The 24,845-nt window shown below is 46.1% G+C and overlaps 1 protein-coding gene and 1 long non-coding RNA gene across 3 annotated transcripts; one reads left to right on the plus strand and one right to left on the minus strand.

Moving 5' to 3' along the window:
- Positions 1-409: 409 nt before the first annotated feature.
- On the minus strand, positions 410-9,501 carry CNBP (CCHC-type zinc finger nucleic acid binding protein). 2 transcript variants are annotated; one of them, XM_036404711.1, is made up of 5 exons: positions 9,376-9,501; positions 3,078-3,197; positions 2,713-2,805; positions 2,338-2,536; positions 410-1,475 (listed from the first exon to the last, which is right to left on the minus strand). In XM_036404711.1, exons 2-5 carry the CDS (start codon positions 3,178-3,180, stop codon positions 1,358-1,360), a joined length of 513 nt encoding a protein of 170 aa, XP_036260604.1. In that variant the 5' UTR covers positions 3,181-3,197; positions 9,376-9,501; the 3' UTR covers positions 410-1,357. The 2 variants fall into 2 exon arrangements, with proteins under 2 accessions (XP_036260604.1, XP_036260601.1); XM_036404708.2 differs by having other exon boundaries at positions 2,713-2,808.
- An 859-nt stretch (positions 9,502-10,360) lies between these two features.
- On the plus strand, positions 10,361-10,710 carry LOC118700302 (uncharacterized). Its single transcript, XR_004982267.1, has 2 exons — positions 10,361-10,456; positions 10,577-10,710. It is a non-coding gene; the product is annotated as an uncharacterized LOC118700302 (long non-coding RNA).
- Positions 10,711-24,845: the final 14,135 nt, after the last annotated feature.

The following is a 24,845-nucleotide window of genomic DNA, read 5'->3' on the forward strand; positions in this document are numbered from 1 at the left end:
GCCCAGTCCTCACACCAGGGGTGAGCACCCCCTTCTGCAGCTGCCCTAGGGTGAAGCAGTGCCCAGCCCAGAGCCCCTGCATGCTGACTGTACCCACTGAGGGCAAGTCAAGAGCCTCTCTTTATCAGCTCCTTTCTGATCACTGACCCCCTGTGAACCAGCACAGGGACAGGGCGAGTGCAGGTGCAGAAGCTTTGGTTCTCAGTGCCACTGTGGCAGCTCAACCACCACTCTGACCTACTCAGAGAGTTTGGAACTGCACCTCCAGCAGCCTCCTCTTTCAGTGGTTTTCCATTAAATGCTTGAAGTGCACCAGCACGGATGCAATCAGCCCCCATCCAGCCCCCACTCCCATGAACGTGTGCAGACAGGACCTCAACATGAGACAGCAGAAAAGAAAAGGCCAAGCTGAACCTCCACATACCCCTTTTAATATGCTGTTTTGCACTGTGTACAGGAAAACCAAAAATAAACAAAAGGAACTTTAGCCAAACTCCCCTTCCTCCTCCAGCTTTATTGATAGTTAAAATTACATTTTCTATGTTCTAGGACTTCAATTGCTCTTACCATCTTACTTTAAAAACCGATTACAAGCAAATGAAACTCAGTTGTCTAAGTGATATAGTATACAAAAATAACATCTTGATTTCTGTGAAAATGCATTTATTTGCAACTCCTGAATAGCTCCAAATTGTTTATGCTATGAGCACTGATGTCTGGGTTTCAGATTGACTTTGAGATATTTATTCAAAAGCTTCCCATTGCGTTCTGTATCTCCAACATTAACATTCACTGACTGAATTACTGTTACTTTTAGATTTATTTCAGATTTCTCTCTCTCTCTCTCATGGCCATTAACAGGCATGTGCATCTTGTTTGTTTACTCCCACTCAGCTATATGCTCTAGGTAGGGCCTGATGCAGATATCACTTGGTGTTAACAGCTACTGAGGTCAGACAATCCAAGGCCATTGTAATAAAATAAAAGTTATGAGGAAGTTTAGACACTTCCAGAATTTCATTCCTCCTGCATAGGATCACTTCCCTGTAACCCAGAGAGGGTTTTTGCTGGTCTGACTCAACTCTTCCCACTCATCAATCCCTATTCACCAGTGGCACGGAAAGGGGGTTCTTTAACAAAGCATTATACATAACACCTCTACCAAACTAAACATAAACATTTTTGTAGTTAAATGCAGAAAGTTGATTTTTCCACCCCTTTCCTCCTTTTACACGGCAAGTAAAGCTCACTGGCCTGGGAGTAGCCTCTATCTGCCAACCTTTGGCCAGTGAAGAGGATTCAGAGAAAAATAATACAACCATCAATCAGAAAAAGGAGGGGCGACAAAGGAAAATAATTAGGCTGTAGCTTCAATTGTGCATTCCCGTGCAAGGTGCCCTGACTCGCCGCAGCGGTAGCAGTTGACTTCGCTGGTCTTGCTGCAGTTGATGGCTACATGGCCAGTTTCACCACACCTGCAAAAAAGCAAAGGTTCTGTCAGAGCAGCCACAGCACCCACAGGAGCAATCCTACTCTGCCCAGGACACTGTCTACTTCAGTTTCATGCAAGCCTAGTCCTGCATTCAAGGCTTCTGTTCCACAACTCTCTGACATGAAGCAAGTTTGTCTTCAGCAGCCATGAACTGCTCCCAAATGATCAACTCCCATTAATCACTGTACATCAGCTTTGTGGGATTGCAGGGTTTTTTCCCAATTATGTCTTGAGTTTTGCCTGTCCCCAACACTTATGCTTGCAGTTTAGCCTTGTTTTGAGAATAATTAGTTTTAACTCAAATACACCATGTTCTCTCTCCTTCCTCCACAGAAGGGAATGTTGGTGGGGGTGAAGAATACTGCTCTCAGGAACGTGCTGTTTCTGGTATATGCTGCATTCAAAAAGCAGACAACACTCTGAAGAAGATGGCATTTCAAACCAATTTAACACCCACTTCTATTCACTGTTCCCATAAGCAAAGCATCCTCAGTGTGCTCCTGCAGGGGCTGGCTGTGCCAGTCAGCTGGGCAGTACAGCTGGGGTTTGTTAGCTCTGGCAGAAGACACAGGGTGCCTACCTCTGCTACAGCCAAGTGCCTCCTGCCACCTTCTGCAAAAGGACAGGACCCTTTCTGCACAGCTCCAATGACTGAGCACCTGCATTGGGTGGCCATGTAGAGATACAGCAGGGAATCTGTACTCCACCTTGCTAGTAAGTATTTAAGCCTTAGCTCTGAACAACAGTGGCTAACTGTTCAAACAAACTGTATTTCCTAACCAAAACCAGACACAGAACCCATGCAGCACAAGAGGTGCATCTCACAGCTGCCTGTCAGTCCTTACCTATAGCATTTCACTTTGGTGCAGTCTTTTTGAATGTGCCCAAACTCTCCACAAGAATAGCACTTCTGCTCGTCTGCGTGGTCGCAGTCGCGGGCCAGGTGGCCGGGCTTGCCGCAGTTGTAGCAGCACTGCTCCCTCTCCCTCTTGGGCTCCTTGCAGTCCTTCGCAATGTGGCCACCTCTACCGCAGTTATAGCAGGCTTCCACAATAAGAAAAACATACCAAACAAGACTATAAAACCTTGGTAGAGCGAGGGGCAGCACGCTGTCAACAGGGCACGTGCACTGCCTGCTCCCAGGGAACCCCAGCCCCTTCTCTTCAGGCACACAGCTCTGCCTGTGGCACTGAAGAGATGGAATATTTAGTGATACTTACCATCCTCCTGAAGGTCACAGTCCTTGGCAAGATGGCCAGACTCACCACAGCGGTAACAGATATCCGGCAGAGACGAAGACATGAACTGGAAGCCTGCTTGAAAAGGGTTAAAAGAAAATAAATAGAAGTAAGTATTACATTCAGAATACTTTTAGGAATCAATCACAAACTGAATTGACAAGTTTGCTTCACTCCCAGAGCCCCTGGCCAAACTCTTAGGTAGAGGCAAGTTTTCCTGGTTCTTATTATCAATGAGATTGTCATCTTCCCTGGGGTCTGCCAGAGGCTGGCAGCGCACACAGCAGGCAGCTGGAGCTGAGCTGTGCACAGGAACACAAGGGCACAGCCCCCACACACTCACTCACCTCTGCCACGGCTCCTCATGCCACGGCCACGGCCCATCCCAGTGGGGCACTCCCGGGCCCAGTGCCCGGTACGGCCACACTTGAAGCACTCGTTGCTGCTCATGGCTGCAGATCACCTGTCTGAACAAGAAGGACATTTCTGAGCACCTTCTGCTCCCCCAGCCCAAGGCTACATGAAAATGAGAGATTCAGAGGCTTCCCAGCCCCTCAGCAAAGGCAGTGCAAACCATACAGGACTTCCAGCTAAGTCAGTCCTGTCCTGTACAGTATCTGATCATGACCACTGAAACCACCGCAGAGGATACAAGTTTGCCTCCACTTTGCTTTCAGTAAGACAGCTTTGAACAGACAATGTGCTATGTAACTTTTCCTCTAAGTATTTTGTAGCCACCCTTTACTTCAAAAAATTCCAAAATGTTCAGAGAGAGGGAAAAAGAGAAGGAAATCCCTTTAACTATTGTAGTAGCAGCTTTAATATCATTATCCCTTTCAGTAAAGCACCTTCTTGCTGAGAGTTAAACTCAAAAGCCAGAAACTTAATCTCTACAAGTTATTTCCTCCTGGTACTTGTTACATTTTCTCTTAAAGGATCTGCCTAGCAGCTACTACGTTTACTGACTGGAAGCCAAAAATAGGCAGTATTAAACCTAAAGCATTCAAAAGCCCTATAGCTTAACACTTGAAGATTTTAGGTCTTTTATGACCTAAACAGCAGTTTAACTCTGAAAAGCAAAACTACAACTTGTAATTAACCTTTAGCTCAGGATGCATATTCCACTCCAGGTATACACGAAAGAAAATGTTTTAAGATGTAAAGACAGCAGCTACTTGCTAACTATGTAGAAGGCTAATGGGGCAGAACATCCTTAGAATGCTCTGGAAGCATCAGGCAGGCAGTTCTGACAGCCCCAACTGGGAATGGAGCATGAGCAGAGGCAGCCTGCACAGCCCCCAATGGACAGGGCAGGCTCCAGACTGTGCTCACTCTGCCACACCTCCCCTGAGCTGCAGGACACTCACACAACACCTCTAGAGCCAGAAAGAAAAGAACAAGGAAGTTACACATTTAAACTGAAGTCTTTTTTAAAGAGTGCTTGAAGACAAGTTTAAAGTACACTGGTCTAAAAATACGCATGTCAAGCTTTGTTTTGATGAAGTCTCCTGAAGTTTTAATACCTCACATACGCTCTCCCAACTCATTATTCTTTACCCAACAGAAGTAGAATCATTATCTGGCATCTTTCACAGTTTACCTGATCCCCCTTCCAGGTAATCCCCCTGTAACCCTGCAGTTTATTCATGTTACAGAATGAATCCCCTCCTCCCAGACCTCCAGCATCCCAGACTACAGAACTCCCACAAGCTGAGCCTTGAAGAAAGCCACTACAGGAGCAGTAGAACAACACATGACCTCCAGAAGGAACCAGATTTAGCTCTTAAATACAGAGTGTGCATCTAAACATGAATTGTCATTTAGCTATTTCCAAAGTACCTCAATGTTTCACAAATTCAGTGTGGCTTTTTATCCACTACTCCCTCAAAACAGTTCCTCTCTCTGATGGTCTTCTGAACAGAAATGGTTATTCCAACCACAGTAAAAGGGTAAGAATTTAAAATACAAGAGGCCTATACTCTAGCATGTCATCTCTACAGCCCCACATCTAACCTCCAGCTGGACTAGATGATGTATTTTACCCTCAAAATGAAAGATGGCCAGGTTAGAGGTTAGGAGTGAAAAGCTGCAAGAGGACCTTAGACACATCTAAACAAAGTGAAACCAACTGGTTGTTGGAGCACTTGGAGAGATTCACTTGATTTCACACTAACTCAGTGCTCGATTTGCAGCGCCCTCTGAGGGCAGGCAGGCTGAGCACTGCCCGCTCTGCTGGCAGCAGCTGGCACTCCCTGTGCCATTGTTTATCCCTGCTTTCATAGCAACCCCGTTGACACTGCACAACAGGAAAAACACAGCACGGCCAACTGCAGGAGCTGGGCTCAGGCACCGCAGTGGATGCTGCTCCTCATCTGCGAGAGGGCCAACATGGGGTCTCTGCATTTGAAATCTATCTGTTCTTCACTTCATTACAACAGTCCTCACACTAAAGCATTATCAAATGGCAACACAAACTCTATTAAAAAGAGCAAAATAATAGGCACCAGCTGCAAGAGACCTGCAGCACATGTGAGAGGCTTCACTCCCAAGCATGAAGCCGAGAGTCCAGCAGGAGGTGACAGGACTGGGACCTGCTGGCCGTGCCCCACAGGAAGCACTGACAGAACCAGCCAGGTTAACAGGTGGCAAAAGATAAATGTGTGACAGGTGAGCCAGACCTGCTCCAGATACACAGTGGGGAGCTTTTAGACCAAGATTAATGGCAGCCTACAGCTAGTCTGTCCTCCTGCCAGTGCAGGTCAGCAGCTGCAGGAGGGACAAAAGCTCACTCCCCCCAAAGGAATGTCAATACACGAGTTTTACATCTGATTCAGAGGTTTTTTTTCCTTTTTAACTGCCCCCACAAAGGGAAAACCTCAAGTTTCTCCTTCCTCTGCTATACAGCAAATTGGTAAAGATTACACAAACTGCAGCAGAAATCTAAAGCCAAACACCAGTCTCTGTGCAAGGATCCTTCCAGACTGAGATTCATTCAAACACCTCTATCTTCAGAGGCCCCTCTGCCCACCCTGAGCTCAACAGCAGTGGAAGGTTACAGCTGCCATACAAAGGTGATTACAGAGTAGGCTGATCCATCCTCAGATTCCATTAAACACATCCAAACAGTTTGCCTGAAGTTTCTCTCCACCAGTATTTCCACGTTAAACTTCTGCATCCTTCCTGTCAAGGATCTGGAACTGCAAATGGGTTCACCAGTGAGAGGTGGCTGCAGCTGACACTGGTTTTATTTGCCTGCATCCCAACAAGCCTCACACAGGACAGAATTCCCCAGCAGTGTGAGCTGTAAGGAGTCAGTTTTCAGAGAAAGCCAACAGCCACCTTCAAGGAGCAACATCCAGAAAAGGCTGGTTCAGAAGACAAGCCCTTAAATGGAGAGCCTCCAAGCACTCTGGACACCACTGCAGTTTTCAGTTACTTCCCAGAGAAAAAAATGAGCCCAGTAAAACCACCCAGGTTCAAACACTTCTCTGTTAGTCAATACCCCTCCATTTTGTCATCACAGGCAAGTTTCCAGCAGTTCCTTTTATCTGTCAAGGCCACCTTAAGTAAGCCTTCTGTAAGAAAGCTACCTAAGTCTTCTTGGAAAGTTTTCAGTCCCAGCTATCACTGTTTTGCACAGCTCAGATGTGTTACACAAAGCAGCCTGTCCTGTCTGTCCATGTGTCATCGTCCCCTCCCTTCTTACAAACCAGAACCAGATTTTTACCTCACCAGGGCAGGAAAAGTGGTAATGGAAAAGAAATTACAACTACAGCCTCATCTGGCATTTCTGAGACAGGTCAAATTCTGCAAGATACAGCAAGGCACTGCCTCCTGCATTAGCTCCCAAAACCCCTCCAGAAACTCAGGTCTAGTTGTGCTTCCTCACCTCAAACCTTACCTCTCTAGAGAAGGGAGTTCTTTACCTAAACTCCTCCTAAAGACCTCTGTAACTGCAGCTGGAAGCTGAAACATTATGAAGAATGAATTTTAGACCTTGTTCTGTGTGGTGGCCATACTGCTAAACAGCAGGGACTGGTGACAAGATCCTGTGGCACCACAGCACTTTCCTAGGATACAGCTGAAGTTCTTGAGTGCAACTTGAGCACCAAACTTTAAAGTGAGAGTTTCTTGATGATTCTATTAGTTGTAGGACACACCTCTGACACAAGAAGTTTCCTCTCTCATACTCTGTGTTTTTCTGTGGCTTTGCAGTTAATGCATATTCAAGACTCTTAGAACAGGAGAGGTGCTATTAATCTCCAGCCTTCAAGCATGAGATTCAGCAATATTCAGCTCTGTTTTAGTAGCCCCTTTAGACCTGATGATGTATAACACTGCCACAAAGCTCCACTGTAAACTCCTCATTTTATAAGGCTTTTAGCCTAGATGCCCTCCAAAGAAGTTGTCTTAACAAACTAAAATACAACTAACTTGGGCTCCTCATAGCAAAAAGGAAGCTGAGCTCCACCTCTGAGATTACTCAGGATTGTTCTGGATAGCAGCAGCTCCTTAGGATCCAACAGCCCAACAGAACAGGGGCAATTCTCTTCACTCTACTTCAGTGCTTCTTGTGCCCTACAAACAGCACAGTCCTACCAGCAGGACTTCACTCCTTCAGCCAAAGCACAGAGCAGAGGAAGCCCCTGCTCCAGCCAGGCAGCTCCAGCAGAGGCACCCCTGGGAAATCAGCAGGGCCTTCCCAGGCTGCTGTGAGCAACCCACAGCACCACACCTGAATGGGACAAGCCAGAGCCCAGCATGACGAAAGCCCACGGTGACAGGAAGCACAGCCCTGCCGTCCTCTGGAGCACTGAGGAGGCACAAAGGCCTGCTAATCACAAGCTAGCATTTCGTTTCAAAAGAGAAGTCAAAGCATTACTCATTTTACAAGAAATACCACCTGGGAGTTTTTATTTCCCAAGCAACATGTTGTAAGAATTCCTGAACACGTGACTGTGACCAAAGCCACTCGTATTTAGCAGTTTATTTCCACAGTGTAACCTGAAAACCTGCTACAGCAGAGTAAGTGATGCTCCCGTCTCCCTCCTCTGTTCTCACTAGAACAAGATACAAAATTAAGTATTCTGACCAGCAGGTAATAACACCCCAATTCTGAAATAAACTAGCCTGAAAATTCAAGGAAACCTGCCGAAGTGAAAAGCTAATCCCTATGCTCCATTTAGGACCCCTCAATTCATTTCACAGCCAGGCTGACCCAGGACTGCTTAACATTAACTAAGACTCAAGAGAGGACAGAAATCAGGCCAAAAGGACATCATGACTCCACTTAGACGAGTAATTCTCAGATACCTCTGTTGACACAAACAAGAGAGAGAACAAAAGTTCATCAAGGAGTGACTCACTAGCACTTTCTGCCTATCCATACTAGTTAATATGGAAAGGGCTAAACCCTATTGAACAAATATGCACATTTTACCACCTTCCACTTTAATTTTCCTGTCTATCTGTATGAAATTTTAAATTTAAACACCACGAGCAACATGTGAGACTTTAAACATACAATTCAACCCAGACGTTACCAAAGTCAGTTGAAATGGCAGGTTAAACCTGTGACTCTCAGGACTGTTGCACAGCTCTAGTGAACCTATTTAACCTCTTCCCTTTGAGGACGGATGCAGGATTGCTACTCTAGGCAAGTCTGCACTCAAGAAGGAAACAGGGCTAGGCAAGCCCAAAGCCGCGTGGCGATGGGATCACGTTGAGCGCACACAGGAAATCAGAAGTCACTATTAGATTAATAAACGTTGTGACAATGCCGGCTCCTAAATGACTAACAGCGGTTACTTGAGAACTACGCCAGACAGGAACTCAAATAAAAGGCCGCCCCGCAGCCCGCGATCTGCAGATGGCACAGACTATTTTTCCTATCCATTTATAGGTCACATTTGGATTTAGAGCAGGCCACCATCCGTGCCTGTGGCAGGAGCAAACAGTTGCGACACCGCGACCCTCCGCTCTCCGGCAGCGCCCCACACGTGGGGAACCACGTGGTGCGCGGGCCGCGGCCCCGCCGACAGGACTCCAGCGGGGACTCAAAATTAAATTGAAAAAATAAAAAGAAAAATAACAATTTAGTGAAGAAAATATTTAATACCAGCCCTTCTCCGCAGTCCCCAGGCTCACAGGACGTTCTTTTCCCCAAACTCGCTGGCTCACGGGCGGGCCGGCCGGACTCCCCCTCTCCACGCCCAGGCGGCCACGTGCAGCGCTGCCCCGGCCCCGGCGCCCACCATCCCCGGCCGAGAGACCGAGCGTGAGGCCCCTCCGGGCCGCGCCCGGGCCGAGCGGAGCGGCTCCCCCCTCGCCCAGCGCCCCGGCCTCCCTCCTCCGAGCGGCGCAGGCTCCCTGGGCGCTCCCGGAACCCAGACCTGACTCACCCGCCGCCGCCCGCCGCCCTCTCCAGGCCCGCGGCCCTCACGGCTCTAGCGGCCCTCACGGCCTGCCCAGGGCGCCGCAGGGCCAGGAATGGCGCCGGCGCCCGCCCGGCCGTACTTTCCCGCGCGCTAGGCCGGAGTGCGCCAGCGCCATCACCGTCCCGCGCAGTGCCCTCGCTGCCGTCTCGGGGCCCCGCGGGACCCCCGGCCGTTCCCCTGCGGTTCCCTCGCGCCCCCCCGGCGGTACCTGCGGTCCGGTTCCCCGCGGCCGCGGCCCCCGCACGACTGAGCTCCGCTCGCCCGCTCGGCCCCGCCGGTCCCGCTGCCTGCGCCACACGCGGTGTGCACACGGCCCGTCGGCTCACCCCGCCCCGCCGCTGTGCGCACGGCTCGCCGGAGCCCGCCTCGGCCAATGGGAGCAGAGCGCCGCTGCGGAGCGGCCAATGGGAGCGGCGGACGGGGACACCCAACCGTGGCGGCCGGAGGGTGGGCGGGGCGCGCCTCCCGCGCGCTGGACGGGGGCGGGCGGGGAGGCCATGGCGGCGCTCGGTGCGCGCTGCGTCCCCGTGACTCACCGCCCGCTTCTGCCCGCGCCGCGCACAGCGCAGCCCAGGCACAGCGCAGCCCCGGCAGTGGGACCGCACACAGTCAAGTGGCTGTTGGGAGCGTTGGAGCCCTTGCCCGCCTCACTCCCTCCCTGTCGCTGCCCGGCCTGGCCTAGTCCGCTCCCCGCGGTGACTCCATGTTGTACGGAGGAGCCCCGCTCTTCTGTCCCGCACGGGTTCCCGCGCCGAGCCGGGCAGCCCAAGGCCTCCAGCGGGAAACCCCGCGCGCCACTGCGAGACCTGCCCGGGACTTGCCGCCTCCCCGTCCCCCGGGCAGCCTCCCTCAAACTTCCGTCCCGCTCCCCGCGCCGCCCTGCCCGGACACCGCCAGGCGCCGGTGCCGCGCTCGGCAGAGCCCACGGGGCTGGGGCGGCCTTGGGGCCGGCACGGGGCCGAGGGGAGCGGGCAGCGGCCGCATCCCGCCCTCAGCCGGCCCTCGGGCGCCGCCGCCATCTTGGCGGGGTGCGGGCGCCGCCGCGGCGCAGGAAATGGAGGACGCGGGGCCGGGAGGGCTCGGGGCTCCCTCAGCGCTGAGGGCTCCGCTCGGGCTCCGGGACAGCCCAGACACTGCGGGGGGAAAAGTTCTTCGAGTTGCTGAGCAGAATTTGCTCTCAGCCTGTACGCGTACGCGAAGCTCAGAAGTAATGTTAGCGCTTAGTTCAGCGTTCTGAGGATGTTTTAATAAATCTCCCTTTTGCCTGGGAACTTTATAAATTAATTTAGGTCAGTTATTGCCCCAAACTGCACTCCTGCGTGCATAGTGCATCAAGGTCAACGCACCAGCGTTACCCACAATTAGTTGTCATCGTTTTGTTTAAATGTCTTTTCCTTCCTGCTCATCAGGTACAAGAAACCCGCACCGAGCACCCGGGCTCAGGAATGAAATGTGTGAGAGGCAGATCTGGAGACGCTTTGGATTGACCTTTCCTCGAGCTGTAAATCTAATATTATAGCACTGTTAAGTTTCTTTAATTAGACTATGAGTAACAACGTCTGTCTTTTCCTCCCTGTTAAGTGCAGCTCATTTAAGATGGACTTGGGTTTATTTGTGTTTTGAGTGCTGTGTTTGCGTGTCTGTGTGGTGTGGTTTATTACATGCTGTATTTTCTACAGAACTTAACCCATCCCGAGTTGTGAAAATGGATGAGCCTCTCAGAAAACATCAGCGTTGCCAGCGGGCTTTAAACTCGTAATAACATTTTCCCCAGTAACAGCATTTCTTCCCATTAATTACTTTTTAAATCTCTACTGTCATAGTCCTAGTCCAGCATAATTTTCATGGCCTTTGGTTGCCTCGGATACATTACAGTCCTGTTCACAAGTAGTCCCACTTTTCGTTTCAATCAATTACTGCAGTTTTCAGGTGATAAAGGGAGGAAAAATAGCATGTGGAGCTAAGGAAGTGCTCAGAGCTTATAAATCCTCATTTTTTTCACTTCATGAAAAAACCCAAGCAACAGATCAATGTCACTCACAAAGGCTGCAGAAACATCATCATTTTTTTCATCAAATCTTTACTTTTTTTTAAGAACTAAAACCTGGTTTCTCTCTTAGTCTTTGTAAGAGGACTCAGGAATTTCAGACTGACAAACCTCTTGTGATAAAACTTTTCTAACTTTTTCTTGTGTTTTGCTGGTTGTACTTCTGGGACTGTCCATGACCCCAAGAAACTCCAAGCTTAGTCTTAGTGGCAACTGTAGACTTACTGTCATAAAAAGCTTTTGTGACTGATGCAGCTGATAAATTGCCCTGAGTAAATCAAAACTCTTTATCTAAAAGAACTTCAAATCATCCCCTGGACTCTCCCTTAGCTGAAGTGGAACCAGGGTGCAGCAGTGAGTGAAAATGCTTTACTCAAGAAGTGTTTCTGCTGGTGACCCACCAATTTATCATCCTCTCTAAGTGCACTGCCTCACGTTCAGCTCCAGTGTTCTTATACAGGATATTTTTAGCTATGTTTCATTGTAATGGAGGAAATTCTCCCCCAGCAGATAGTAAGAGAGTCTTTCAACAGCACTTAGTTTGTGTACTTGCCTCAAGAATTAATTTGGCTTGCTGTATCTTCATAAAACTTGTAATTCTTGTTTTACAAGTTTCTCTTTGATATTTAGGCAAGGGATAATCTTGCAGTTAGAGAACAAAAGTGAGGAGCATGGCATCTATCCCTGGCTCAGTACTTCCTAGAGAAAACAAAGGAGACAGAAAACAAGGTGGAAGCACAAAGTGTTTGCATTTCTTGCACACAAGGAAAATGCAATTTTATGTCAGGTCCAGTGTCTGCCCCAGAAACCCCAAGGCTCCAGAGCAATTTGTGAATAGCTGTGCTCAGAGGAGCTCCAGTGCCCTCCCTGCTGAGGGCAGTCTGTTGTTTCAGCAATACATCTTTCTAACACAGTCCTTGCAAGTAGTGGACAAAGAGCCAAATCTTTTAAAGACCAAATAAAACAACAAATCCAAATTTGCAACCCATGTTGCTGCACTGTTTTCCTCAGAGTGGTTGGAGCTGTGGGTAGAGAACTGATGCAGTTGCTGGCTGATTGTCTTTCTTGAGAATGTGTCTGTACTAAATTAGCTATAGGAAATCTTCTAGGGCAAAATGAATCTGGTTGAGGAGAAGCAATCACACTGACTGATTCCAGATGCTTAGTCCATTTTGATTTGTTGTAATTAGCTGATGAGATTTCCAATAATTTCTTATTTTGTGCATATAATGACACGAGAGTGATGAGCTAGCTCATGACAGATACCCACATTTAGAACCAGGCAAAAAGAACTTCCTTTGCTAACTAAGAGCTGCAGCTACACAATCATCCCTCTATTTCTCTGAAGAGATTGAAGTCAGTTATTCAGGAAGTCCTGTGGAATGAAGAGGTACAAGGGGGCCCTGGAGCACAGATTGGTGTCCCAGCAGAACAGGAAGGTAAAAGTGCAGATAAAGTCACCATGAGGCCATACCTGACATAACCAGTGTGGAGAAAGTGTCTCAATCAAATGTCCTCAAGCACATTCTGTGACATGGCAAGAACATGCAAACCTCCTTGTGCTCTTCTGTTATTTTTAAAACACCCTATGGAGTTACCTGCTGGCTGGGATGCTTGGGATGCTGTTTCTACCCTGTGTCATTTCCTTCCAGGTGTCATTTCCTCTGGTCACAGGGACAGCTCAGCCTGAGCCCAATGCTGTGGCTGTTAAGCTGGCAACGTGTTCAAATCCCAGCAGCATTTCATGGCCTGTGGCACGGCAAAGACCTCTGCTGAGGGTGGCTCTGACACCACACACCCCCAAATATTTTAGGATAACCTCCAAAACCTGAGAACAGCAGAGATGTTGATGTGCACAGTGCTGGTGGAGTTCTGGTGTCCCTCTAAAATGGGAGATTCCACTGGAGGGCAGGTTTGCTCATTCTGCTGCCTCAGTTTCTGGGCAGTGCCCTGCGGTTATCCCGGACAATGGATGTGCCGGGATTGTCCCCGGAGTGCCGGCTCTGTTATCAGCGGCTGCCCTCGGGCATCTGCCGCAGTCAATCTGCAGCCCCGGCTCTCCCTTGCTCCAAATGCTTTTGTCACTGCCCCCAGCCACTTGCACAAGTGATTCCAAACTTGGAGTTTTCTTGATGAGGAATCAGTGACCAGCAATGTCTATGCAGTGTTTATGCAATAAAAAGTGTCAATTCTTAATTTATCATTCTTGGACTGGATAAACCCAGCCTTCCATGGTGTTGCTGAGAGCACTGAATGCCTGTGGCATTCTGCCGACTCTGACAGGGCATGTCCGGAGCTGTGACTCCAGAGGGGGATCAGATCCCACAGCTGTGACAGTGATTGCAGGGGTCCCAGCATGAGGGAAGAGATGAGGATCATCTGGCTCCATGTTTCAGAAGGCTGATTTATTATTTTATTATATATGTTGTATTTAAACTATAAATTATTTTATTTATATGTATTTAAACTATTTAAATTATTTTATTGTATATATTGTATTTAAAAGAATAGAAGAAAGGATTTCATCAGAAGGCTGGCTAAGAATAGCAAAAGGAAAGAATGATAACAAAGGCTTGTGTCTGGACAGAGTCAGAGCCAGCTGGGCTGTGATTGGCCATTAATTAGAAACAACCCCATGAGCCCAATCCCAGATGCACCTGTTGCATTCCACAGCAGCAGATAACCATTGGTTACGTTTCTGTTCCTGAGGCCTCTCAGCTTCTCAGGAGGAAAAATCCTAAGGAAAGGATTTTTCATACAATGTGTCTGTGAAACACAACCAAACCTCTTTGCTGGGCAGTCCCACTGGGCTGGGTCAAACGGGTTTTGGAGCCTCCACTTGAGATTCACAACCAGCCCACCTTGTATCAGTGAACATTTGACATTGAGCAAGTGTCCTACACAAAGCTTCATCTTGTTGAGGGGCCATCCCCCCATGACTGTTCCAGTTGTGAAAAATGTGTATTTTATGATTGGCTTTTTGCAAATATTAAAATGAATATTATATGTGTTGTGTTAGAAAGTAATGCTGTATTAATTCTCTTAAGTAGTGTGGTAAATATAGTTATAAAAATGTTAAAATAGAAACTGTGCTATATAGGATACTTGTTTTAAAGAAAGGACTCACAGTGAGACAGCAGCCACAGGACACTGAAATCTTTCAGAGAAAAAGAATTTATTGCCCTCTTATCAGAAGAAATGAACTTCTTCCTGCCTTGAATGTGCTGCTAGGATTTAGAGGGAGAAGCTGACATGACCAGACAGAATCCTGTGTTTGAATGGAATTTATGCATCATGTATGAGATGTATGAACATGCAACAGGTTGTTGTTTTTAAGGGTTAATCCTCTGTTAACATGTGTTCTTTTTCAGGGATTATGCTGCCCAGAAAAAGGTACCCAGATGTCTGTAACTCTTTGTTTCTATTGTCTCCTATTGTCCTAATCCTAATTGTCCAAATTATTATTACTCTAACTGTATTACTATTTTTATAACCATTTTATTACTATTAAACTTTTCAAATTTCAAAACCAAGTGATTGGCGTTTTTCACACAGTTAACTCTGGGAAGGAAAGAGTCTTAGGGAAAAAATAGTATGTCAAGAGGCAGTGGCAGGGCAGAGACAGCCAGGTGCTGGAACAGCTTTACCGAGTTTTCCAGAGCTGGAAGCAGAGGCAATGGCCTGGTCTAGGCTGACTGGAGTGAGGAGAGTTGAAGGCAGAGCTGCCTTGACCTCTCACAGTGCCGTGGCTCCCAGCAGCAGGTTCCTAACCTAGTTTGGCTGCAGCAATGCTCAGTTGGGATCCAAGGCTGAAATGAGCTCTTTATCTGTACTTGACCAGGCTCCAAGTGATTTCAGTAAGAGGAGGCTGAGTCAGGACTTGGCTATAGGTGGATCAGAGCCTTTGCAGTGTTTATTTATTAAATATCTCCCATCTGGTGTCCTGTTTGCAGCCTGCCAAAGCAAAAAGGATTAAATGCTTGTCCCCCCCCAACATCTTATTACTGAAGGAATGAGTAGAACTTTTTTTCCCCTCTACATTATTCCTGGAATAAGCTGTCAAGCAAGCAGTTGAGTTGTTGCACCTTACCACAATTTTTGCCAAGAAAGATTTAGCAGCACGGTAATTTAATGGAAAATATTATAGCCACATTCCTTTCAGACATAAATTCTCTGCAAAAAGATAGATATCTAATGGGAAAAAAATCTGTTAATATTACAGTGGTTTATCTGCTTTATTGTTTTTTCCAGTGAGGTGTTTCACCCAAAATAGTGCAGAGGATACAGGAGAGTGAGCTAAGTGAGGTTATCCCACCTTTGATTGAAATGTGGATATAAACCTGACAGCATCCTTTCAGCTGCATTTAATAATACATAGAAGTACAGAAATAATGATGAGAAATAGTCTTTAAAAAGAGATGTTCACCTAAAGCCGTGCAAAGCCATGTTAGGGATAGGCCTGTCAGGAAGGAGCGGTGGGAGTAACTCACAGGAGAGGAGAAATTATCTAAGAAATGTAAGCATTGCCAGCAACAAAAAGATAACTGAATTCCATGGTAATTTCCACCAAGCAACAAATGAAAACAATTGGCCTCTACCAACAGAGATGACAAACAGTTCTGTAGTTCCTAGAATATTTGTACGTGCTAAAAATAAGTGTGGCTCACTTTAATTGCACGAGAAGCTACAAGCTGAGGATGAGTAAAAGGTCATAGAAAGGTGCTGGCTTGGAGGTAGAAAAGCACAGGAACAGGCATCTCACAATTCCCAGTTGTGACAAAGGTGTGTGTGTGAGATATGCTGTAAATAGAGTTGCTTTAATTATATCATAGGCTCAAAGTTGGAGCAATAATGCAGCTGAGGCAGTTTTAAAGATTAAAAAAACCCCAGGTACTGTGGGGTTCCCCAGCAGTGCAAACATTCTGTGTTTGGAATTGTAAAGGTGAAAATTTACAGGTGAAAACTCCTGTAAGTTGCTCTCACTTTGACTCTTTTTATGTCAACTCCATATAGATTAAATAGAAATGAAACCTTTTTCTCCTCATAATTGTATCATCACATAATTTTTCAATGCTAAATTTACAATGCTAATTGTTATTACAATACAAAACAATTACAATATTGGTTACAATTTTCAATGGTAGTTGTTTGATTCAGCTAAATACAAAAAGTCCTCAGCCTAAATGCTCTTGGTAAGTGACAACATCCTTAACACATGAGGCAGCTTTTTCTCCTCAGTGCACACAGCTCGGCCTTGCTCTTCTTCTCTTGGGATGTTCTCGAGTTGTTTTAAGGATTTCAGTCCCAGAAATGGACATTGCAAAACCTTTCTGACGTTTTGGGGTTTCACTGGTTTAAGCAAGACTTTTACTTAGGAAGGAACTATCTCCATTTCCTAGGCTTCTCCTCATTTACATGTGTAAAGTTTAACTTAGTGAACAGCTACCAAAGTCTTGAGTCTCAGAAAGGGATTTATTCATGAGCACATATGGCCTGCTATATAAATGCATAGTTCATCATTCATAAGAGGTGTGATCTTCTCTGTATAAATAAATAATTTTCTTCTGTTTTCCAGCTTTTTGAATTGATTACTTATAAAATCTTGTGGTGCATTCTTAGGGAATCTAGGAATAGCTCTCTCTGGCACAAACACTTAACACTTTCACATAAACTCTGATTTGAGTGCAGAAGGGGCCTCCCATCAACCTTTCAGGATACATTTGCAGTGCTCTGTCACCTTCCAGGTCCTTCCCTCGAGTGCTAAATACCCCCAGTTCTACTGCTCAGTGTGAGGAGTGGCTATTTCTATTTTGTAATGTTGTACACAGCAGATTTTGCTTCCCCTGATGATTTTTCTTCCCAAGTGATCTCTGGAGTGGCTGGAAACCCACTTACATGTTTTGTGTGACTTCAGAATTACATTCAGTGCAAAACTCTTTTTTTTTCCCCCAGGAAGGCAGGCTTTATTTTAAAATAAATGGCTACACAAAACCCTTCTCCAAAGCACCCCATTTATGCACGATCCAGGTGATCATGCTGCTGCTTTAATTATTATACAGAAATGTCCCATCACAGAAAGCTGTGGGAACTCAGCACATCACTCCGGATGTCCAGAGTTACCGAGAGAACCCTTGGGGGTCTCAGAAACCCTGGAATGTTGCCAGGAGTGTTTGGTGGCTTGATTTTGATCCATCTACGGAAGTGACAGCAGTTTGAGGACATGAGAATCACTTGGGAGTGATGGGTGCAAGAAAGACACATTTATAAGGTGAAATATAGATTTTAGGGTTTTTGGTACAAGGGGGGTTATGGAGACAAGATGGAGGGATCAGGGCGTGTCTCGTCCTTCTTCTTCTTCTTCTTGTCTTCCATTTTCTGTGGTGATGTTGGCACTTGGGGATTGGTTATGGTGAAGGTGCACTTGCTAATATGGGTGAAAGGTATTGGGAAATAAAGGTAAATATTATGTACGTAGATTTTAGTATAAAAAGACATGACCGCCCCGTGGGTAGTCAAGAGTGCCCTTGGCTGCCTTGCAGATCAGACCTCTGTTGGGCAGACAGAAAATTCTGTAGATAAGAAACAATAAACAATCTGAAGACCGAAAAGCTGAAGAGTCCAGACTCGTCCTTTGAAACGCGTGCACCCAAGAACCACCCTACCCGTGTCGGGGCAGAGACAGACAGCCAGACCAGACAGAAAGCAGCTGTAATTGCACTCAGAATCCATTGAACAGGAGGATGTCCCTCAGAGTCCAAAAACCAAGTTTGATGGCAAATGTTTCACCCAGAGCAGCCTCTGCATCACAGTGAGTGCACTCAGTGATTCTGCCCTGAAAAACAAACCTGAGGAGGGTGTTAGAGCCAAGCACAGCCAGAGCAGCAGGCTCAGACCTCCAGGCAGGCCATGGCTCTGGGTGGGAAGGGTTTCCACAGTCTGGTGTTATTTCCCAAACTTCTAACAACCTAAATGAATGCCAAAGCTGACAGCAACTCCAGCACCAAGTGGACACCAGTTCTGCCAGCAGAGGCAGAGGCAATGACCAGGAAGAGCAGCACCACCCACCCCTCTGCTGCAGGGCAGAGGAACGAGTGCAGAGTCACCACTTGCAGCTTGCTTCTGGGGACCCTGCAGCTGCAGCTGGTGCCAAAGTTGGTGTCCTGAGTCTGGATGCAGTGCAGGCAGCAGAGCTTCCCACAGCCCTGCTTCTTCCACTGGGCAAGCAGGTTTTTGTCTCCTCCTTGGTGCAGTACCCATATGTGGTATTTTCATGAGCCCTCATGAGGGGAAGAGGGATGAATCTGACTCCATGTTCTTAGAAGGCTCATTTATTATTTTATGTTACTGTTATATAAAAGAATACTATACTAAATTATACTAAAGAATAGAGAAAGGGTACAGACAGAAGGCCAGAAACTGATCAAAACTGATGACTCTTTCTCCAGAGTCCTGACACAGCTTGGCCCCTGATTGGCCAATGAGTAAAAACAATTCACATGAAACCAATGAAACACTCACCTGTTGGTAAACAATGTCCAAACCTCATTCCAAAGCAGCAAAAGACAGGAGAAGCAAATGAGATAATATTGTTTTCCTTTTTCTCTGAGGCTTCTCTGTAGCCATGATATTTTCTGAAAAATCCTTTCCTTAGGATTTTTTCTCCTGAGAAGCTGAGAGGCCTCAGGAACAAAATGTAACCAATGGTTATCTGCTGCTGTGGAATGCAACAGGTGCATCTGGGATTGGGCTCATGTGGTTGTTTCTAATTAATGGCCAATCACAGTCAACTGGCTTGGACAGAGAGCTGAGACACAAGCCTTTGTTATCATTCTTTCCTTTTCTATTCTTAGCCAGCCTTCTGATGAAATCCTTTCTTCTATTCTTTTAGTATAGTTTTAATATAATATATATCATAGAATAATAAATCAGCCTTCTAAACATGGAGTCAGATCCTCGTCTCTTCCCTCATGCTGGGACCCCTGTGAACACCACCACACCTCTCAGCTTCCCAGGAGAGAAATCCAAGGGATTTTTCCAGAAGATATGATGGTGACACTCATAGAGCTCTCTGCTGATTGCTTTCCTTGTGTGGAAGGGATCAAAGATCTACCAGGTTTTCTGCTGGTGGAGCCTGAAGATGGGCCAGAGGGACTCCACTCTCCTCTTCCCTTTGTGTGGCTCCATCTCTGCTTCTCTCATCTCCTGACCCAGCAGGTCCCAGACATCCAGGGGACCCTTCCTGCTGCTCCTCACTGGGGCATTGCCTCAGGAACCAGAGGGAAGGGGAGCTGCCAGCACCCCCTCAGAACCACGGCTGCTCGGTACCCAGCCCGTGGCTCTCCTCTCCTCCCTAGATTATTTGCAGCAATTCATTTGAAGTTCTTAGCTAAGCCCTATAACCTTGAATTTTATCTGCAGCAGTTCTTTAAAGTTTGGAAATAATTAGCTCACCAAAAAAAAATTTTGCTCCTCAAGCAGACAAAGTTGTTTTAATCATGCACCTGGTTTATTGGCACAACTCTAGAAATTTATATATCTGAAAGTGTTTGCAGTGAGTAATCTTTGATCTTCCATTACACCTGAATCCACATTATATAAACTTAAAATGGTTTATAGAAAATTCAAATGGATTTTTACACCCTTTTCAAATCCCTCCAGAAAAATCATTCTGTTCACAGATTGTCTGCAGATTTATTATTAATAAGAATAAGCAAAGTTAAGGTCCAATATTGTGAGATTTGAGTAATACTAAGATAAGTTCTGTTAATTTGATTAAGGATGGGTTATCTTCAGTTGATTTTGTTAAGTTAATCTCTGTTAAGTTCAAATGTTACTGAGTTTGGACCATGTCCTGTTTAATTGTTCTTCACTTTAAGCTATTTCCTGTTCTATTCCAGTCTTGTTGAGACTTATTTTCAGTTCTGTTTTTATTTAGTGCAAATTAGGTGTTGGCAAAATTACATAAAGTTCAGCCCCAGTATTGTTAGATTTGGAGCAATGTTAAGTTACATTCTATTAACCTGATGTCATTTTGCTGTGACAGGTACATGACTGTTTGGAAAGGTGTTATCTCAACTTCCTAAGGCAGTTACTGCTGATATATTGATCACATGAAGAGAATTTACTGATTTGATAATAGGCATTATTCACAAGATGTTATTACTCTATTTATAGCCAGCTCCTTATATACTTTAACATCTCTTTGTGCAATTATCTAAAAGACTCATGTTGTTTCAGGGTCCTTCTTTTTTGCTCTCTAGCTGCTTATGCATCTGTTAGACCAGCTGAGCTCTCTGGCTGGTCCCTGCACTGGCTCTGGGGTTTGACTCAATGCTATCTCATAATTTTAAGTATTTTTCAGAGTTCCAAGGAAAGATCACTGAGCTTCATTGAAAGCCTCCTCTGAACTGCTGGTCCTGTGCTTCTCCCAGTTATTACTACAGAAGCACTCCAGCAGTTTGCTGTGTTTGAAGCATCTCTATCCTGAAGGAAGCCTCAGAGGGATCCAGCTACTAAATATTTTGATGATTCTTTAACCCCAAGGCCTTTACTCATAGCTGCTATTCTTAGGAGCCTTGTTGTGAAATGTGTTTAGGGAATTCCCTCCCAGTTGGAGCTTGGGGAGTGGCCAGACCTTGGGCCTACCTGGATGGAGAACTTGCCAACAAACCCAGATGTTTTCTGCATCAAAATTAGATTCAAGTCACTTTGACTTGGCAATTTGACCCTTTATATATGACAGCTGAACCTATTTTTAGAGTGAGTTTGGGAATTATTATCCAGAAGTAATTATCCAAGCCCTCACTAAATTGAGGTTTGTCAACTTTTACAGACTGTGGGGTTATGGCACTGTATTTTAGTGATTACTAATAATCCAATTTCACATGTGTTATTAATTATGTGTATTGTCTGAAATATTCCTAATTGTTGTACCTGACTTATTCCTGATTGCTGTCAGTTTCTTGTTCCTCTACAATATTATATTATAACAATACAATATATTGTTTTGTTATTCCCTTCATGTTCTTAGTGAGAGCCATACATGCTGTTTTTAAAACAAAAAGAAAGGGGAATTAACTCAACCATTTGGACTTTAAAACAATGGCCATTTATTTCCATTTCCCTAAGAGACATTGGACATGATTTTGTGTTTTCATGCTGTAAAACCCTGTGTCAGTGGCATGATAGAATTTGATGAGTTGCTCTTTTATGTATCTTATCCCACATCTAACAGATAACCTTAATGAGATAATGCCCTCACAAGAGTGAGCTGTTTGCACATCAGAACATATGAGCCATTTTTAAATTAATGAAAAGGGGGAGATGTCATGGTCAGGTTGAAGAATTATAAAAGCAAGGCCTTATGAAACCAGGCAAGTTTTGCTCTGCTAAATTGCCAAAGCTGGCCTGTCACTTCTTCTAAGAGCAGTTACAAGTTCCCATGTGAAGCTGTTTGGAGAGTGAGAGTTCATTAACACAACAATCTGGTCTGAGGGTGAAAAACAAATGCACCTGCAATAACAAGGGATTTGTCCTATGAGAACCAGTAGAAAAAATTATATAAACTAACTAAAAATACAGAAGTTTGATAGATATGCAAAATACCATGTACTGACCAATAAACCAGGAGTAAATGTGCTGTGAACCAATGAAACATGACACAGGGCCTTCTGATAACCCTATAAAATATCACCTATACAATAAAGATTCAGCTTTCTGCATGAAGAAGATGGAGTCTTGGCTGATTTATTCCAACACTCGATGACTTTTTAATACCAAATAGTGATTTTTGGAGATCTTAAGGACTGATGGAGGAATCAGAGTAATTCCAAGCCCTTTGGCACATGTGGAAATGCTGTTTGAATTACCCCCACACATGAGCAATGAGACTTCACCTTAAAGGCATTTTTCCCCAGTATTTCATGATTATTTGACCAATTTTACACTACCTTGGGTGTGGAATCAAAGAATCACAGAATGATTTAGGTGGGAAAGGACCTTCAGCATCCTGAAGTCCAACCATAAACCCAGCCCCCAGTGCCACATCCCCAGAAGAAGAGAAAGAGAGTATTTATTTAATATTTGGTATTTACAGAGTTTATCAAATTGTGTGTATGGACTTCAGAGCTGCAGCCACTGGGCTTTCAAACCACCCCTAATTCCTGGTGGATGGTACAACATTTATTATTTAGGACTGTTTTGGAATTCATGTCAACACTCTAAAAGCAGATACAGTCACCTGAGAGAAGGATTGCATTTGGTCCCAGCATTTGTTATTCAATAAAATGTAAAGCTTGTCATGGCTCACAAGTATGGCTTGTTTTTCCTCACTGCTGTCCTATTTTGATAATACAGTAGTTAAATATGCAATAACTCATCTGAGACTCATATGACTTAATATTATCACCAGCTTTAACAGGCATGCTTCATATTAAAGTCTTTAAAAAATTCTTCCTTAAAGATTCAGGCAGCTGGAAGCCCAGTCATCATTATATCATCAATATCTGTCTCCAAGGTTAGTCCCACTGATGAAAGGAGTCATCCAGAAGGATGTTTTATCCATGGGAGCCTGAAAATGGCACAAGACTGGTATCTAGCAAAAGATAGGGAAAAGGAGGTTGTGTGTGAAATTAGGAGAAAAATCAGCTGTCCCTGAAAACTGAAGAATAAATAGAATTATTTGGGTTTTTTTCTTTACAGAAGGAAGCTGTTATTTTTCATAAACTATCACTTATTTTTGTCTCAGTGTATACCAGGATAAAACACATTATCTGCTCTGGTTATTTTCCTGGAAGCAGCTCTCAGTCAGCTTCAAACTGGGAGCAGTGATGGAAGCAAAAACAAATGGAAAGCACCTCAAGAATGTGTTTTCATATTTGGAGCTGGGAATGACCTTGGGTGTTGGCTGCTGCCTGGGCTGTTCCCAGGTTCCTGCAGGGAGTGAGGTTGACACTGCAGCCTTCAGAGACAAACACTCCCATTAGCAACCTGACGAGCAGGTTTGTGGGCAGGAGCTGCACTGAGTAATGAACATTTGGGCTGTTGGGGTGGGAACAGGACTGAGCTGCAGGGAATGTGCTGGGGGGGGGCTGCAGCCCAGGGGCTGTGCTCCCCAAAGGGCTCTGGGCAGCTTTCCAGGCTGGAGGAAGAGCCTCAACGAGCAGCTCCTCACCTGCTGCCCACAGGGATCCCTTCCCCTGTATGGGTACCAGGGGAATGTCTGAGCCCACTCCACGAAATTGTCATTGAATGAGATGGAACCTCCTGCCACAAAGGCAGGGAAGGGGCTTTGGGCCAGGGCCTTGGTGCTGGTGATAAAATGGTTAATTCTTCCTCATACCTGGGCACTGCTACACCTGCAGAGTGGTGGTGAAGCCTGTGAATTCCCAGAAAAAACTCATCCAGAAAACACAGTTATTAGAATACATCAGAACACAGATCAAAAGTGGGACATGCTAGGGTTAAGTTTGTTTTTACAGCCTTAATTTAGGAACTCTGTGGGCAGAATTACAACAGCCTTCAGTGAAATAGTTCAGGGCTGATTTTCCCCACCTCCTTGGAGTCAGCCAGGGTTGTTTGCTGATGGAGCATTCACCTTGTTGGAAAAGCTGGGAGATGCACAAGGAGACTTGAGGAGAGGGAAAGGAGAATTTCATGGCTCAGAGAACCAAAGCCTGTCAGGGTGACTGAATTCTGTCCTTGTCTGTGTGATGGGTCTCAGGTGGGATGGCACACAGAGCCTTTCCCAGGTGCTGACTGTGGGTTTGTGCCCTCTGGACTCCAGGGGCTCTGCATGTGAGACACTCAGCAGGCAGAAATGACCACAACTGGCAGCAGCTCCTAGCCCTGAGTTATCCCTGGAGTTAGCAGGAGAAAAGTCACAGGAACTTCTTCTGAGCCAAGGGTCAGCCCTGGAAATGGCTGAATCTGTTTGATTTGGTTGTCTCATTGTTAGCTGAGTGTGTGTCTCACCATGTGGGGGGACACATTCATCTCAAAAAATGTGTGAAAATGATTAAAATTTGGGAGAGTGCTGAGCAACCCAGCCCAGAGCCTTCCAGAGGAGAACATGGGTGAATAATCCATGGTGCTCTGTCAGTCCTGGCCTGCCTGGAGCCAGGGCAGCCAGGGCCAGAGATGGGACTGAGGAAAACTCCTGCCCTCCCAGCTGTGAAAATGGGACACTGCTGCAGCACAGCCTGAACAGCAAGGTTTTTAATGGAACAAACTTCTCCCACCAAAACTTCTCCCCCCAGTGTCTCTGTGCTGATCATTCCTCTGGAACAGGGGCTGCTCCAGGGCATTTCTGCCAGCACCCATCCCAAACCCCTCCAGACGTGTCCTGCAGCTCCAGGCAATGCTCAGCTCTCTGTGCCCCCACCCCACGTCCTGGGGGCTCATTCTGAATTCCAGCCAGGCCAGCAGGGCAGGGGAGCTGTGCCAGGCCCTGGGCACAGGTGAGGGCTCCACCCTGGCACCCCCAGTGACCCTGGGCACAGCCCCACGCCCTGGCCATGTCCCTCCTCCTCCTCCTCCTCTTGGCAGCAGCAGCCTCAGCTGCCCCAGTGAGGTGTGAGAGCCCAGACCCACCTGGGCTGGGCAGCAGAGCTCAGAGTTCACAGCCAGGAGCC

Source organism: Molothrus ater, chromosome 11 (genome assembly GCF_012460135.2).
Source record: "Molothrus ater isolate BHLD 08-10-18 breed brown headed cowbird chromosome 11, BPBGC_Mater_1.1, whole genome shotgun sequence".
In the NCBI taxonomy this organism is placed as follows: Eukaryota; Metazoa; Chordata; class Aves; order Passeriformes; family Icteridae; genus Molothrus; species Molothrus ater.

Bases quoted from the DNA above. Each gene is read 5' to 3' on its own strand.
- CNBP (XM_036404708.2), bottom strand. From the start codon at position 3,180: ATGAGCAGCAACGAGTGCTTCAAGTGTGGCCGTACCGGGCACTGGGCC. The intron at 2,809-3,077 runs GTGAGTGAGTGT...ACCCTTTTCAAG, and splicing joins CATGAGGAGCCGTGGCAGAG to CAGGCTTCCAGTTCATGTCT. The intron at 1,476-2,337 runs GTAAGGACTGAC...GCTTTTTTGCAG, and splicing joins ACCAAAGTGAAATGCTATAG to GTGTGGTGAAACTGGCCATG.